At 42.1% G+C, this 16,439-nt stretch overlaps 1 protein-coding gene across 11 annotated transcripts in view; it reads right to left on the bottom strand.

The window, feature by feature from the left end:
• C14H10orf143 (chromosome 14 C10orf143 homolog) overlaps positions 1–15,349 on the bottom strand; it is a 28,712-nt gene extending 13,363 nt beyond the window's left edge. For all 11 annotated transcript variants that reach the window (XR_006739214.1, XR_006739213.1, XR_006739217.1 and 8 more), the window contains exons 1-3: positions 15,232–15,349; positions 907–1,071; positions 739–801 (exon numbers count right to left, since the gene is read on the bottom strand). Coding sequence is in view for 3 of the 11 variants with exons in the window: in XM_045568379.1 (XP_045424335.1) it covers positions 739–801; positions 907–1,071; positions 15,232–15,300 (297 nt within the window). In the remaining 8 variants the exon portion in view is untranslated. The remainder of the gene's footprint in view (positions 1–738; positions 802–906; positions 1,072–15,231) is intronic.
• Positions 15,350–16,439: the final 1,090 nt, after the last annotated feature.

Below are 16,439 nucleotides of genomic sequence, written 5' to 3'. Positions count from 1 at the left end.
TTAGGGGACAATCTCAGAAATACACTCACATACACACAAATTCCTAGTTTCTATGTGGGATTTAAATATAATTCTATTTTATTGCAATATTAAGATTTCAAATTTAAAATTAAAAACCCCCCAAGAATTATAGAGGTTATCAAAGACATATTAACTTGTTCTTGGAGTAAGTTCAAAATTAATAACAAAGGTATTATTATGCTAATATATACTTTATGATATTCTGCCCAATGGAAGAGATTGAGAATTTGACTCTGGCAGTCTCTGACCTCCCTTTACTTTGAATTAATGGTGTGAACACTGTGTTTCCTTCTGAAATCTGTGATTTATGTGAAGTTTATAGAAACATGCAAAAAAAGCTTAAACAGACAAAAGAAATAAAGCAACGTTGATCCCTATTTTGATAATTAAACGAGAAAGTTAGGTATTTTCTCCAAGATGTCCTTAAATGATTCTCTAGTTTAACCAAATCAAGTGGCCTGTTCCATTCCCTAAACACTGTTTTTTAAAAAGAATTTTAAATGTATTTGCAATTTCTATTTCCAATCTGAAGCTGGAAACAAATTAGTTTGCACCCAACTGAATGCTAAGAAAAGCTTAAATCAATCTTCACCTTTTTATTTACATCCCTCATTCCTTAGAAACATAATTGCAGTTTTTATTAACTTTGTTTTATGGATCTAATATTAAAGAAGAAGCCTATCTTTTATGTCACAGCAGGAAGGTTAATGCACTTACAGATTCCCCGGCAATACATCTTGGGCAAGGCTGAGCTGGGCTCCTTCCACCGTTTTGAGGAATCTATTTAACAAATCACAGTCGCAGATGTATCAGAACAATGATTATTTACACTTTTTATTAAAATATTTAAATGGGCTAACTCGTTTTGTGGGAAGAGAAACATACCCCTGCATTTGGCTTCCCCTGGCCACTCTCGGGCCTCGGAGCTGGGGGGCAACCTCTTGGTGGAGACTCCCAGTCCTCGGGGCCCCAGGACACCAGGGTACAGGTGTTCACCTGGTGGCAGCCAGGCTCCTGCCCACTGGCTTCTAGTCTCCTGCATGCCCGTTTCTGAAACAAACAAAATTTCACTTTAAATGGCCTCATAAAGCACACAACACTCTAATTGAATTTGCTTTCAGAAAACTTCAGCTGCAAATACAGACCCCTGTGGAGCTGGAAAACTTTATAGGCCGTTTGAACAGATGACTTTAAACATTATCTTTTTAGAATAACAACCATCAATTACATTTAACCTCATTATTCCTAGAATTGTCTAATACTTACTTAGTTTTATAGATTTAAAATAGTCATTTTAAACAATTTTGGCTGAAACTCTTGTAATAAACCATTGTGACTGGTTTATTGATATTGAAAATGTACAAAACCTATAAATTTTGTTCAAGCAACTAGTTATATGCTTTAACACATTTTGCTTAGTATCAAGTTATGTACTTTCTTAATATAATATGAATAATTCACTTGTGACTAATTCTTACTGGCACTGAAGAACAAATTAATTTTATTTATTTCAAAAGTTGCACCATCAGTCCACAACTGATAACTTTGGGAAAGTTAGCACTCGGTGTTTGCTTCCACATGAACTAAAGAAGATAATTAGGAAAGTAATACTCCAATGTTAAAGAAGAAAGTATTTAGTCCCAAAGTCGCAAGACTTTGTGTATTTTAAGGGTAACAATGTTTCAGCTGGCAGAGCTGCAGAGGCAGGAGGACCTCTGCAAACAGTCTTGCAGTCCACCCTCCGCCAGGGAGGGCCCAGGGAGGGCGCAGAGCGTGCTCTGTCCCAGGCCCTGACGGTGGGAGGGTGGGCAGCTCCCGGAAGAAGACACTTCCTGGTGCACTGGCATCTCCCCACCGTCTCCCGTCACTTGCAAACCACCTTCGTGATTTTTGCTAAATTTATTTATTATCTGCACTATTATTTAATATTTTCTAAATTGACTTTTTTTCACTTAATGGATTTATTCAATATAGAAACTTTAAATACTATGATGAACTATAATAGAAAAAATGAAATAAAAATGGGTGATGAAGAGAAAGGAGAGGAAAATTCTCATTATCGTATAGCTCACTGTTATATGAGCAATAGGTGAGTATTAAACGTACTGAAACAACCTGAGAATTAGACAGTAAAAGGCTAAATAATAAAATAGGGCACTTAGGACATTAAATAGATTTAAATGCAAATAATCACTAGAAAATACAAATCCTTCTAAAGCCAAATAAAAAATCTCAATAAAAGAGCAAACATAAAAAAATGTACATAATTGTAAGATATGATAGAGTTGTAAGCAAATAAGTCAGTCATGTCAATAAATACTAATGGGCTTAACCCACCCATTAGAAGAAAAAGGGTTTTAATCTGGCAGACAGAATAAGACGCAACTACATACTGTGTATGAGGATATGCCTAAAATCAAGTGATTCTGAAAGGGTGAAAATAACAAGGATAGACAAAGGCATACCAGGGAAGTAAAAGTGAAAGCATGAGTAGACCACACAGAACTCCAGCCCAAGTGCTCAACACAACAAAGGACACTTTTTAATGCCAAAAGCCACATTCACAATGAAGACGCCATGCTCAAGAACATCTGCGAACCACATAATCCAACCACCGCCCTTACAAATTGAGACCACAGGAGATGTGAGCAGGCGCAGAAACATACCAATAGTGGGAGATTCAATACACTGTTCTCAGTACAAATGGTGTCAAACATACAAATATACAAAAATAAGGAGACAGAAGATCTAAACAAAACCATCAACCAAGGTAGACCTTATGGATATATATATATATATTGAACTCTACACTCTGATAATAAAGAAGACACATTCTTTTCAAGAACCTACAGCACAGTCACAACTGATCAATTAAAGAAAACATCAATAATTTCCATAATTCTATCAATATATACAACTATTATGTACCCATAATTAAAAATAGAAATTTAAAAAAAAAATTTCCATAAGGTTGAAATGCAAACCATATTTTCTGATCACAATGGTATAAAAGTCTCAATTATTAACAACAAACAGACAAGCACTTCCACCTGGAAATTTAAGAGTCTTATCTCTTATATGAAAGAGAAAATGCAAACTGAAAGCACAGAATTTTAAAAAAATAAATGAAAACACTACATATCAGAATCTATGAGATACATTTAAAGTAGTAATCACAGAAAAATTCATTGACACTTTTATCAATAAAAGAAAGAATAATTCCTAGCTCATAAAAACTAAAAATAAGAAAGTAAACCAAAAGAAAACACACCAAAGGAAATAATATAGGAAAAAGCTGAAATTAATGAGGTAGAGAATAGAGAAAACAGTAGATCTAATGCATAAATCTAAGTCTTGGTTTTTGGAGGAAAAAATAACAGACAAACCACTAGCTAAGTTGATCAAGAAAAGGAGGAGTGAGCATAAACATAGAAAATAAGAGATGGCACAGGGGAAATAACCTATGAAATGGAAGAAATTTTTAAAATCTTAAGGGAATACTTTGCAGATCTCCATGCAAATGAATCTGAAAATGCAGATGAAAAAGGATAACTTCCTAAGGAAATTCAGATTACCAAAATTGACCCCATTAGAGTTAGAAAGCTTAAACTGATGATTTCCCAGAAGAAACAGAAAGAGTTATTAAGCAACTAACCCACAAGAAGCACCAGGACCAGATGGTTTCACACGGGAATTCTACCAAACCTTCAAAGACCAGATAGCGCCACTGCTCTATATAAATTATTCCATAGCATTGAGAAAGAAGGAAAACTTCCTAAGTCCTTTTATGAAGTAAACTCAACACTGATAAGCTAGAGGAAGAGAACACGGAACAAAAACTACAGACCATTATCATTCATGAATATCAATGTAAAAATATTAAGGAACAGAATCCAACACCACACTAGGAAAACCATGTACCATGACCAAGTAGGACTTTTTCCAGAAATGAAAGATGAGTTCAACATTAGAAAATCCATTAGTATCATTCACCATATTAATAAACCGAAGGAAAAAATAATCTGATTATCTCCACAGATTCTGAAAAATCCTTTGACAAAATTTAAAACCCATTTACGATAAAAGTTAAAGAAAGTAGGAATTGAGGGTTACATTCTGAAGCATGATAAAAGCCAGCACCTTATTAAATGGGGACAGACTAGCAGCATTCCTATGAAGATCAGGAACAAGGCAGAGATGCAGCCATCTCCACTTCGGTTCAACACTGTGCAGGGATTACCCAATTTAGTGAGACAAGAGAAATCAGTCAGACACATAACGGGTAAAACAGTAAAACTACTTCTATTTGCAGATGATACCAAACATCTATCTGGAAACCCTCAGAGAATCAATAAAACTAACTCAAACAAGAAATGAATTTCAGTGACAAAAAATTAACATACAAAAATCAATTGTTTTAAAGTACGAAACAGTAGCAGTCAGAGAAAATGCTGTTTAAAATAACTGTAGCAAAGATTAAATATTTAGCAATAATTTAACAAGAATTGCATAAAACCTATACAAGGAGAATGTAAGATGTTCTTGAAAGACACTAAAGTATATATGTACAAATGAAAAGACATCCCCTATTCTTGGATAGGATAATTTGACATTATAAAGATGACAGTTCTCCCTAATTTGTAAATTCAATATAACCCCAGTAAAAACCCCAATAAACCATTTTGTACAGTCACACAAGTTGATGCTAAAGGTCAAACTGAAAAACAAATATTTAAGAATAGTCAAGAAAGCCCTGAAGAAAAACATAAAGCTAATGGATGTTAAAATATACCATAAATACTCCTTAATTAAACAGGGGGGTCCTGGTGCATAGAACGTCAAATACATCAATGGGATAGAATTAAAAGTTCAGAAATAAACTCAAATGTATATGAAAGTTGGCATCGCAAATCACTGGATAAAGATGCACTTTTTACACTTGACCTTAGCCAGAAGACCTAGAAGTGATGAAAGACGGACTTTTTAGTGCTTGGTGCCGGGAAAACGGGCAGCATGTGAAGAACAGACCACCCTAGATCTGTATCTCACACTCCATGCAAATAAACCGAAGAATCAGGGATATAAACGTAAAAGATCTAATTACAAAGAACTGTATAATTCTTAGGAGAAAATATGAGTGGATTCCTCTCTAACCTTGGGGTAGGGAAAGATTTTCTAACTATGACTCAAAACCCAGAGGCAAAAATACCAAGACTGATAATTGACTACACAAAAATAAAAAATCCTGCAGGGCAAAACAAAACCAAAAAAACCCTAAACAAAGTCAAAAGCCAAAATATAATTGACAATTTGGAAGCAAATATTTGCAACATATACCACAGAAAAAAGGGCTAATAACTCTAATATATGAGACTTTCATATAAATTGAGGAACAAAATAACAAAAATCTGAGAGAAAAACGAGAAAAAGACAATTTACAAAAGTTATTAAAGTGGCCCTCAAACATATGAAAAAATGTTCAAACTCACTCATATTCAGAGAAATGTAAATTAAAACAACATCAGATTTGCAAAAATTTTAAAATGTAAGGCAGCCCCCGCTGGAGAGGCTGCAGGAGAAGAGGCATCTCCCACATTGCTCAAGAGGGAATCCACAGGGACACGTGGCACTAGCAAAGCCGTATGCCACCTCTGAGAATCCATCTCAAAGATGCACCCGCAACAGTGAGAAAAAAGAAATTGCATAAGGTTATTTAAAACTGCAGTGTGCTGGAAACAACCTCAATGCCCCTACGTAGGACAGTGGCTGGATAAACCACAGCACAGTACACTGGAGGGCTACGCAGCTGTAAAAAGGAGGAGGAAGATTTCCATGGACTGGTCTGTGACTTCCAGAATATACCAGCAGGCCAAAAAAACAGCATGCAAAAGACAATCTGTAATACCCATCCTTCGTGTAAGAAAGATGAGGACATAAGAAAACATGCATGCATCTGCTCACTTGTGCAAAGGAGCCAGAGAACGGGTCCACTGGACATGGAAAAGACTGCTCTCCTACAGAGAGTGGGTGGGAAAGGGGCATAGGCAGGCATGAAGAAGGAATGTACAGCTCTGCAATGCAGCTGCATGGTGACACTTCACATACCAAAAAATAAGAGAAAAATTTAAATTGACCAGGATGTCAGGGGAGGGGACCCCAAACAGAATACAAACATTAACAAATGAAGCTAACTATGCCATAAATGAATAATCTAGACACAGTGAAGCAAAGAACTTTGGAAAATACCATTTTGACTAGAAACTCTAGGGCTAAAGACAAAAAGAACTACACAAACTATACTCCAGCTAGTAAATGTTTCTCAGAGTTAGCAATTTTGAAACTACCTTATTGGCATTGAATAAATAAGTAAATATATTGCAAATAATGAGACAAGTCTCTCACAGTTGAAGAAATAAGCTACAAATAAAGAAGGAGGAAGGGCTACGATGAACCCAGTGGTGTTGGAGTGGATTGGAAGTGTTAGTACGAATTCACAGTTTTAATACATATCCAGACAGAGCTATAGAGATATAAACAGATGTGTATGTGCGTGTGTGCAATGTGTGTATATGTGTGCCTATACATACATTAGTGTGTTTATACATGCACTAACGTGTGTGTGTGTCTATATACACACACAATATATAAAAATTTCCCAGCTGCATCTGCTGGGGCTTACTGAGTCATTGTCATCTCCTTTTTCTTCTTTTAATTTAACTGTAGACTTTCCTATGTACACTAGTTAAATTTGATTTCCATGTTGTATTCTAGAGTATCAAAATATATTCAATCCTTATTCTGTCATATATTACAGTAATCATATTAACCATCTTCAGAACTTTTGCAAATAATACAGCCTTCTCTGCCTTCACCTAAGTTAGATGAAAGTTTGAAGAAGACCAAGGCACTAGATCTCTGGGTATTCAGGATCTGCTCAATCTGTATACTGCAAAACAAGGTGTAATATATTAAAACTGGTTAGCTGTCAATGTTCAATAATCTAGGTTAAACGGAAAAAGTGTAAATATTAAATATTCCCCACATCGTTTAAAACGTTTCAACATCCTCTTTCAGTAACGTCACAGTTTGCTAACAGCAATAATATTATGTCCCTTGCTGTTGTCTCAGTAACATCGGACTTGCTAAAAAGGAATGCAAAGAGGCATGGATAAACATGAGCTAGAACCTATCCTTTCTGCGTGAAATTAGAAACACTCTGGAACTGTATTCTAAACCACTTCCAGTGGGTAAATGACCTTGGTACAGCAAGGTCAGCAGACCTGTGATGATGAGCTGACATTCGTCAAGTGGCTCGGGTGGCTGAAGGTTTAGGGTGCCCACGCCCTGTGGCAGGAGAAAGGGGAGGCCACGCTCTGATACCAAGGGGGGCAGGGGCCTGGGCCCCTCCAGGGAATTGAGGATTACGTGCTTGGTGGCCCTCAGCCAGCAGAGTAGATTAAATTATTCGTATTTTCTGTGATTTCTGTGGGTTGAGAGCTGACTGCATACACTATTGATCTGTACATTCACTTGGCAAATAGTCCCATTTTCACAGAGTGGCCTGGACCAAAGAAAAATGACCACTGCAGAGGCATTAACTCTGGGACTGCTTGTGTTAAATGGTTCATTCTCTTTTACTCCCTTCCAGAGATGATCTGTCAGCCTTCATCAAGGCAGATGAAGACTTACCACCAAACTAAAAAGACACTTGCACCGTATAAACAAAATTAAAATTGTGAGTATACACAATGACCGTGTGACATAACAATAACTAAAGTAGATCACGTGACCAGCATCCTCACCAGAGAACAGCTGAAACAGAAGCATGGTTGAGAAACAGAAGCTACTTCATAAAACGCATGAATTGAAATGTAAAATATGTATGGTGTTGCCTCAATGATGGAATCAAACGAACCTGGAGCAGGTCTCAGAAAGACTAGCCGCCTGACCCGTGGAGCCGAGATCACCCCAGTGTTGACGTGGACTTTTCCTCTATTGGAAGTGATGGGCCCAAGTGAGCTTAATGAGTAAAGTGCCTGGGTGGGACAGGGGATTAAAGACAACAGTTTGTCAGAGATGAGATTCAAAGTGTTGGTTTCCATGCTGAGGAGGTCCAGTCCTTGCAGAAACCAGTCAGACTGTGGACGTTGCCCCGACGCCCCAGGGAACGCACAGCCAGGCCAGAAAACAGGCAGCACCGTGAGCAGAGCCCAGCCAGCCCTGCCCCCAGCGGGACTCAGCCAGGCCAGCCACCTCCAGAAGTGCACCTCTCCACCCTGCACTCAGGGAGGAAGGTGCCTGGTACCTATTAGCAGTTACTCCCTATTTCTCCACCCCAAGCCCTAAGCAACCACTCATCTTTCTGTAGATATGCCCATTCTGAACAGTTCTTATAAATGAAATTATACATATGTAGTCCTTTGGTTATATCACATTTTGTTTAATAATTGTTCATCAGTTGATGGCCATTAGAGTTTGCACTTTGGGGATTTTTATAAATAATGCTGCTGTGAATATTCACGTACACATTTTTGTATGGACATATGTTTTCATTTCTCTTGGGTAGATATCTACTTGTAGGATTGCAGGGTCATATGGTAACTCTGTGCTTAATGCTTTGGAGAACTGTCAGACTGTTTTCCGAAGCAGCTGCACCATTTCACATTCCTACCAACATGTGAGGGTTCCAATTTCTCCTCTCCTTGCCAACACTTGTTGTTGTCTATCTTTTTGACTATAGCTATTCTAGGGGATGAGCAGTGGCATCCCATTGTGATTGTGATTTGCATTTTTCTAATGACTGATGATATCAAACGTCTTTCATGTGCTCATTGGCCTCTCGTGTGTCTTCACTGGGAGGTTGCTACTCTGTGTTGTATTCTGTCTGTCAGTCCTTTGCCCTTTTTAAAAAGTGTGTTATTTGCCTTATTGTCAAGTTCAGTTGAAAGAGTTTTTAGTGTATCCTGGATGCAAGTCCTTTATCATATGTATGATACATAAACATTTTCTCCAAGAATGTGGCCTATCTTTTCACTTTCTTAATGGTGTCATTTGAAGCCCAAAAGTTTTGAATCTTGATGAAATCCAGTTTTTCAATTTGTTTCTTTTATGGATCACGTTTTTGGTGTTGTATGTGAGAACTCTTTGCCTATTCCAGGATCACAAAGAATTTTTCCCATGTTCTCCTTTAAAAATTTTATACTTTTCTTTCTGACATTTGGGTCTCTGATCCATTTCAAGTTAATTTTTTTGTGTGATATGTGTTAAGGGCCTAAGTCCATCTCTTTGTATGTGGATATTCAATCATCCTAGGACTATTTCTTGTACAGACTGTTCTCTCTTCATTGAATTTTCTTGGCACCCTTGTTAAACATCATTTGATAAGGGTTTATTTCTGGACTCTTAATTCTATTCCATTCATCCTTTTTTTTGAGACAGAGCCTCACTCTGTCACCCTGGGTAGAGTGCAGTGGCATCATCATAGCTCACTACAACCTCAAACTCCTGGGCTCAAGCAGTCCTCCTACCTCAGCCTCCTGAGTCCTGAGTAGCTGGAACCTTAGGCACGCACCACCACACCTGGCTAATTTTTTTTCTTTTTTACCTGACTTAATTGACACTTTAGAACTTTTCACTCAAAAACAGCAGAATATACATTCCAATATTGATTATATTTGGGGCTATAAAAGAAGAAATCTCAATAAACCTAGAAGGATTCAAGTCATACAAAGTATGTTCTCTGACCATAGTAGAATTAAATTTAAAAACAGGAACAGAAAGATTTCTAGAAAATCCCTACATATTTGGAAACTAACACACTTCTAAATGATCAATGCATCAAACAAGAATTCAAATGAAAATTTATAAAGTGTTTTAAACTGAAAAAAAAAAAAAAAAAAACAAATCATATCAAAATTTGTACTAAAGGAGTACATAGGAGGAAATTTATAGCACCAAATACCTACATTAGAAACGATAAAGGATCTCAAACCAATAACTTCTGCTTCCATCTTAAGTGGAAAAAAAATAAAGAACAATTAAACCCAAAATAAATAGAAGAAAAAATAAACATCTGAGTAAAATTTAATAATAAATAGAAAGGCAATGGATTGGGAGGCCAATGCAAGTGGATCACTCACTTGAGGCCAGGAGTTCGAGACCAGCCTATGCAAATAGCAAGAGATCTGTCTCTACTAAAGAAAAAAAAAAATTAGCCAGGCATGGTGGTGTGTGCCTGTGGTCCCAGGTACTTGGAAGGCTGAGGCAGGAGGATCCCCTGAGCACAGGAGTTGGAGGTTACAATGAGCCATGATGATGCCACTGCACTCTAGCCTGGGCAACAGAGTAACATTCTGTAACAAAAAAAAAAAAAAAAGAAAGGAAAGAAAGGAAAGAAAGAAAGGAAAGAAAGAAAGAAAGGAAGGAAGGAAGGAAGGAAGGAAGGAAGGAAGGAAGGAAGGAAGGAAGGAAGGAAGGAAGGAAGGAAGGAAGAAAGAAAGAAAGAAAGAAAGAAAGAAAGAAAGAAAGAAAGAAAGAAAGAAAGAAAGAAGAAAAGAAAAGCAATAGGGGGAAAAAAAAAACAATGAAACCTGGGAAGATTGGGAAGCCATCTTATGTTCATGGATAAGACGAATTAATATGGTTAATATCGTTAGTCACCAATTACAGATTCAACACAATCCCTATTAAAATCCCAGCTGACATCTTTTCAGAAATTGGTAAACCAACCCTAAAATTCATACGGAAATTCAAGGAACCCAGAATAGCTAAAATAATCTGAAAAGAAGAACAAAGTTGGAGGACTCACATTTCCAGATTTCAACACTTACCACAAAAGTGCAGTGGTACACTCCAGACAGTATGGTACTAACATAAAGACACACATATTGATCAACGGAGCAGAACTGAGAGTCCAGGGAAAAAAAATCTCACATTTACAGTGGACTGATTTCCAACAAGGGCGTCAAAGCAATTAACGGGGAGAAAGAATAGCCTGTTAAACAAATGGTACTGAGAAAACTGAGTATCTACATGCAAAAGAATGCAGTTAGAACCCTACCCCATACTCAAAAGTTAACTTAAATGGAACATAAATCTGAATGTAAGAGCAAAAGCCATATGACTCTTAGAAGAAAACATTAGAGTACAGAATGGGAGAAAATTTTTGCAAATCATATATTTGATAAGAGACTTGTATCTATTATAAATAACTATTATTATAACTCAACAATAAACAAAAGTAATACAATTAAAAAATTTAAAAAATGGGCAAAGAATCTGATAGACATTCCTAAGACATACAAATGGCCAAGAAGCACACAAAAAAATGCTCAGTCTCATTAGTTAACCAGGAAATGCAAATCAAAACCATAATGAAATAACACTTCACATTCACTTAGGATGGCTATAATTAAAAGGACAGGCCAGGCGCGGTGGCTCACGCCTGTAATCCTAGCACTCCGGGAGGCCGAGGCGGGCGGATTGTTTGAGCTCAGGAGTTCGAGACCAGCCTGAGCAAGAGCGAGGACCTGTCTCTACTAAAAATAGAAAAAAAAAAAATTATACGGACAGCTAAAAACATATATATATATAGAAAAAATTAGTCGGGCATGGTGGTACATGCCTGTAGTCCCAGCTACTCAGGAGGCTGAGGCAGGAGGATTGATCAAGCCCAGGAGTTTGAGGTTGCTGTGAGCTAGGCTGATGCCCTGGCACTCTAGCCTGGGCAACAGACTGAGACTGTCTCAAAAATAAATAAATAAATAAATAAAAGGACAAATAATAAGTTGGTGAGGATGTGGAGAAATTGGGACCCTCATCGATGGCTGGTGGGAATGTAAAGTGGTACAACCGCTTTGTGCCACAATCTGGCAGTTTCTCAAATGGTTACAAATACAGTTACCACGTGACACCCAGAAATTCCAAAACTAGCTATATACCCAAGAGAAATGAAAACATATGTCCATATAAAAATTTGTACATGAATGTTCATAGTAGCATTATTTATAATAGCCAAAAAGCCAAACTGTACACTTTAAATATGTGCATCTTGTTATATGTCAATTATATCCCAACAATGGTATTAAAAATAAGTAGAAAGAGACAAAAATAATAGGCAAAAAACCTGTAATGGCCAATGAATTAATGCATTCTTATCTTCTATCTCTAAAGGACAGTGAATGGAAAGAAATTATAAGAGAGGTACTGGTTACTTATTCACAGGATTCAAAGGCTATAAAAAGATCTCGAATCAACCCACATGAAACCAGAAAAGATATGAACTCATGGTCCAGCCTAGGCATCTCAGGTGTTGCTCTGCCCAAGGTAAGATGCTCTCTTTGCTGAAGGCACCTGCTCTTCAGTGACTTCTTTTGGTGGGAGAGTCTTAGCAGAGATGGAAGGTGAGTGGACATAAATCTTTAGGTATTCTGGGCAGACAACTTTCATTCTGACACATGTGAGTATGGTGAGCAGGGAGCTTACTATGAAAAAAGCCAGGCACGGGAGTCGCAGAGTAAATCTAAGCAAGGCCTTCACTTATCTCATCTTCATCACATCTCCAGTGCCTAGAACAGTGCTTGGGACACAACACGTGCTCAAAAAATGTCTGCCCAGTGGAAATAATAAACACTGACACTTAACTCCTACATGTGTAGGACCACACTGGCTTACTGTAAGGAAACTTACAGGGATCAGGAAGTTCAGCATTACGGGGGTACTTGACTCTGGCTCTGCCTGAGAATCGCTTGCCAAGCAATTACAGAGGCAGGTTCTGACCATCATGTTTTCTAAAACTCTGCTGATGGTTAGTTATATGCAGAGTATGGACCGCTAGGCTGTGAACAGAGGCAGCAAACTAGTTACAGCTGGTTCCTCACAACCAAATTGTGGAGACACGTGAGAGAATGAGAGTGTGAGACAGAGAGGCAGAAAGAGGAAAGGAAGCTTGGTAGAAGAACTTGGATACTTTATTGAACTCAATATGGATTATTAGATCAAAGACTAGGACACAATACAACGAGAACGTTATCAAATTAGGAGGCAATATACACCATGGCAATAAGCTACCCAACTCATTATTCTTTGGCAAAAGTCAGGAAATATTGCAACCTCAAGCTTGGCACTTAATTTCAGCAATTCCAATCTGATAGATCATTCAAGGTTTCTTCCATTAAGCCTTCCCTATCCTCTCTGATCAATAATGACCTCTGGCTCCCTGTCCCTGACAGCCCACAGCTTCACACTTTTCATCATTTTATGATGGTCAATTTATGACCTTGTTGTGAAGCCTCCTGTGTTGGTTTCCCCAGCTCCACACGGCAAGCTGTATAGTTCCGTGGTTAAGGGGGCAAGTTCTGAAGCCAGACGACTGGGATGTAAGATCTAGTTCCACCACTTACTAGCTGTGTATCCTTAGGCCAGTGGATTACCCTCTCTGTACCTCAGTCTCCACATTTGTAACATGAGAGTAAAATGTTGTTGTGAAAATCAGATAACCCACATGGTAACCACTCAATGACTAGCATATTTCCCAGATCTCAAATGTCTCAAAGACACAAAACCCAGCATGGCCTGACCAGAACTCGTTCTTGTTCCCCACAGTCTCACACCTCTCTTCTCCACTCAGTGAGCAGCAGCACTGCCCTCCCAGGTGCTCAAGTCCCGACTGCGACTGCGGCATCCTCCCTCCCTCCCTTCACACTACCCTGCCACGCCCACTCCATCAGCAAGACTGTCAGTACTCCCTCTGGATACACAGCCACGCCTGCTTTTACCAACACACTGCCCACTTGTGCAAGCCTGTGCCACTTCTCGCCTGACTACTGAAACCCCCAGCCTTGCCCCCCTGCCTGCACTCCGACCACCACCCCTTTCATTTTCCACAGAGCAGCGAAGTAAGCTTGTAAGTGTCCATACGATCAGGTCACTTTACTGTCTGCTTCCCTACTGTCTGGAAGCACTGTAGTGGCCCGCCAGCTTTGATGATGCAGGTGAGGACCACACCCAGGACATGGTGTTAGGGGAAGCAATCTAGGTCCCTGGATGTCCCTTGATCTGGGCACCACCCGTCCTACACCTATTCTTAGGGGCCCTGAGTTCCACCACACTGAATTGCTCAACTCCATGCTACTATGTGCGGGGGAATCAAACTTTCACCTTGTTTGCGCCAATGTGGTTTGAAGTCTCTACCCTCGTAACGCAACGATTGGTACCTGCGGGTGGGGTGCTGCCGTGACAAGCTGCACTGGCTTTGTAGTCCGGCAGTGGGTAGTGAGGCAACAGACGACTGCAGCGTAGAAAGCTAGTCACTCTTGCTACGCAGTAAAAACATGTGAAAAAAACGTTGCCTGCATTAACTTGGACGACGGATCCTGCACTTATCGAGCTGTAGCTCTAGAAGCAGCAGATAGGAAAAGGCAAACGCTGGGTAGGTATGCTGGCTGCTCACGTGTTGCTGCTCTTAGCAAGGAACTATGAAACAAATGGGGCTGAGCAGGAACTAGCCAACTTGCAAGCAGAGATGGAAGGTAACACGGTTCTGCTAAGAGGCTCTGTCCTCCTGGTCCAATCCTACAGGACTCCTCTGAAATGCTAAGGGGGCCCTTTCTTTTCCCACCGTTTCTTCTCAGCTCCCCGCCTGCCTACCCCGTCGTCCTCAGTTCTCACACAGACTGCCCTGCCCACCCACCCGGATCTCTCCTCGGCCCCCACTGTCAGCTCACCTTACCCTGTTCCCTCCGGTTAAAGACGCAAACAGAGCGACACTGACGTGCCCTCGCCGGTTATCTGCTGAGCGAGGTTCCCACCGAGCACCTGTCCCCGGCGCCTCGCCCAGCGCCGAGCAGGTGGCGGGCGCTCAGGGAACGGGTGACTCAAGAACCGCAGAGCGCACGCGGCAGGCCAGAGGACCTAAGCGCTGGGCACAGGGCGCGCAAGGGGTCCACGCGTACTTTCGGCCCCGGACCTAGAGCCCCAGTGAACCCAGAGCGCGGGGAACTCGCCGCTCGGGTTCCGCATCTCTACGCAAGCGCGCGGGGAGGGGGGGGCCGACACCGCCCGCTAGGCCCCGCCCACCGCCAGGAGCGCGCGCGGGCGGCTCCGGCCCGGCTTTCTCACAGGCGGGGCCGCGCTGGGAGACGCGAGACCCTGTGGGGCCCGCCCAGGGGCGTCCACCCTCCCGTTCCTAACGCCCAGGCCCCGGGGGCTCACCACGTCCCCCGGAACCTGCGGCTCCTCCGGCCTCCGCCGTCGCCACCGGCCCACGGCCAGGCTGTCCATGCGGCCTCAGGCCCGAGTCCGCCAGGCCACTCACGCTCGGGCGGAGGCCGCCGCGCGCCACGCCCCCTTCCTCACGTGGCCTGGGGCAACCAATGAGGAGGCGGGGGCGGGGCGCTGCAAGGAGCGCGCGAGTTCTGAGGCAAGGGCCGCAGGCAGAATTAGCGGAGACCGGAGTCTTCTGATGATGAGGCTAGGTGGGGGGTTATCCGTCTGCCCCAGGTCATTGTTTCGCAAAGAGGGGTCGGCTTGTCGCTTCTCCATCACAGAGTCAGCCGTGGGGTGCAGAAGAACCCGTTCTTTCAGGTTCCCGCCACGCTTAGACTACAGCCCCAGGATCGGCAAGAGGAGCGCCCGCCTCCTCTCTCTTATGATTGGTCGCTGGTCCCCGTCGGCAGCTGTCTTGTGGCTGGTTGGCTGATAAGTAGCGCGGCGGGCCAATCAGTATGGGTGTGGCTGCGGGTGCCTCTGGGAGTTGTAGTCCTGGAAGGCCGCATGACTGTGGGGCGGGGGTGGCTGCGCCGGGTGGGAAGGCGCGGTGTTTTCCAGCCCAGCCCTGCAAGGTGCGCGCCCGCTGTTTTCGCTGGGCTCTCGCTGGGCTCTCGTTGGGCGGCCCCGGAGGCACTCTGTAGGCTGCAGGGCCCAAGGAGGTCGCAGGCGCTGAGCTGCCAGGGCACTCAGGCTGTGCTGACGGGGAAACTGAGGCCCAGAGAAGCGCGGCCGCTGTGGGGAGCGTGCGCTGTGGAGGTTCTCGCGACCTGCACGGTCGCTCCATCAGGCTGCTGCCGTGGGGAGCCGCCGTCCCTCTCCAAACGGCAGGTGGTCAGTCTCCTGGCCCGTCGCTGTGCTGGTCACCCCCGCACCCTCCTCTCCCCAGGGGACCCAGGACAGGTCCTCCTGCGCCACCGTCGCTGTCCTGGTCACCCCCGCACCCTCCTCTCCACAAGGGACCCAGGACAGGTCCTCCTGCCCCGCCGAGCTCCCAGAGGCTTCGCTCCAGAGCGCCCACTGGGGCGCCCTTTGTTGGTGAATTAACAGGGCCAGCCATTTGCCAGTGAGGCCAGGAGTGGATTGGCCAGTGAGAAGTAAAGGAGGTCGGTTGGGGCAGTCTGGGAGGGGAGATGGGTGGGGCTGTTTTCTTT

The sequence above is a fragment of the Lemur catta genome, chromosome 14 (assembly GCF_020740605.2).
Source record: "Lemur catta isolate mLemCat1 chromosome 14, mLemCat1.pri, whole genome shotgun sequence".
NCBI classification, from domain to species: Eukaryota; Metazoa; Chordata; class Mammalia; order Primates; family Lemuridae; genus Lemur; species Lemur catta.
This window is presented reverse-complemented; position numbering and strand designations above follow the sequence as displayed.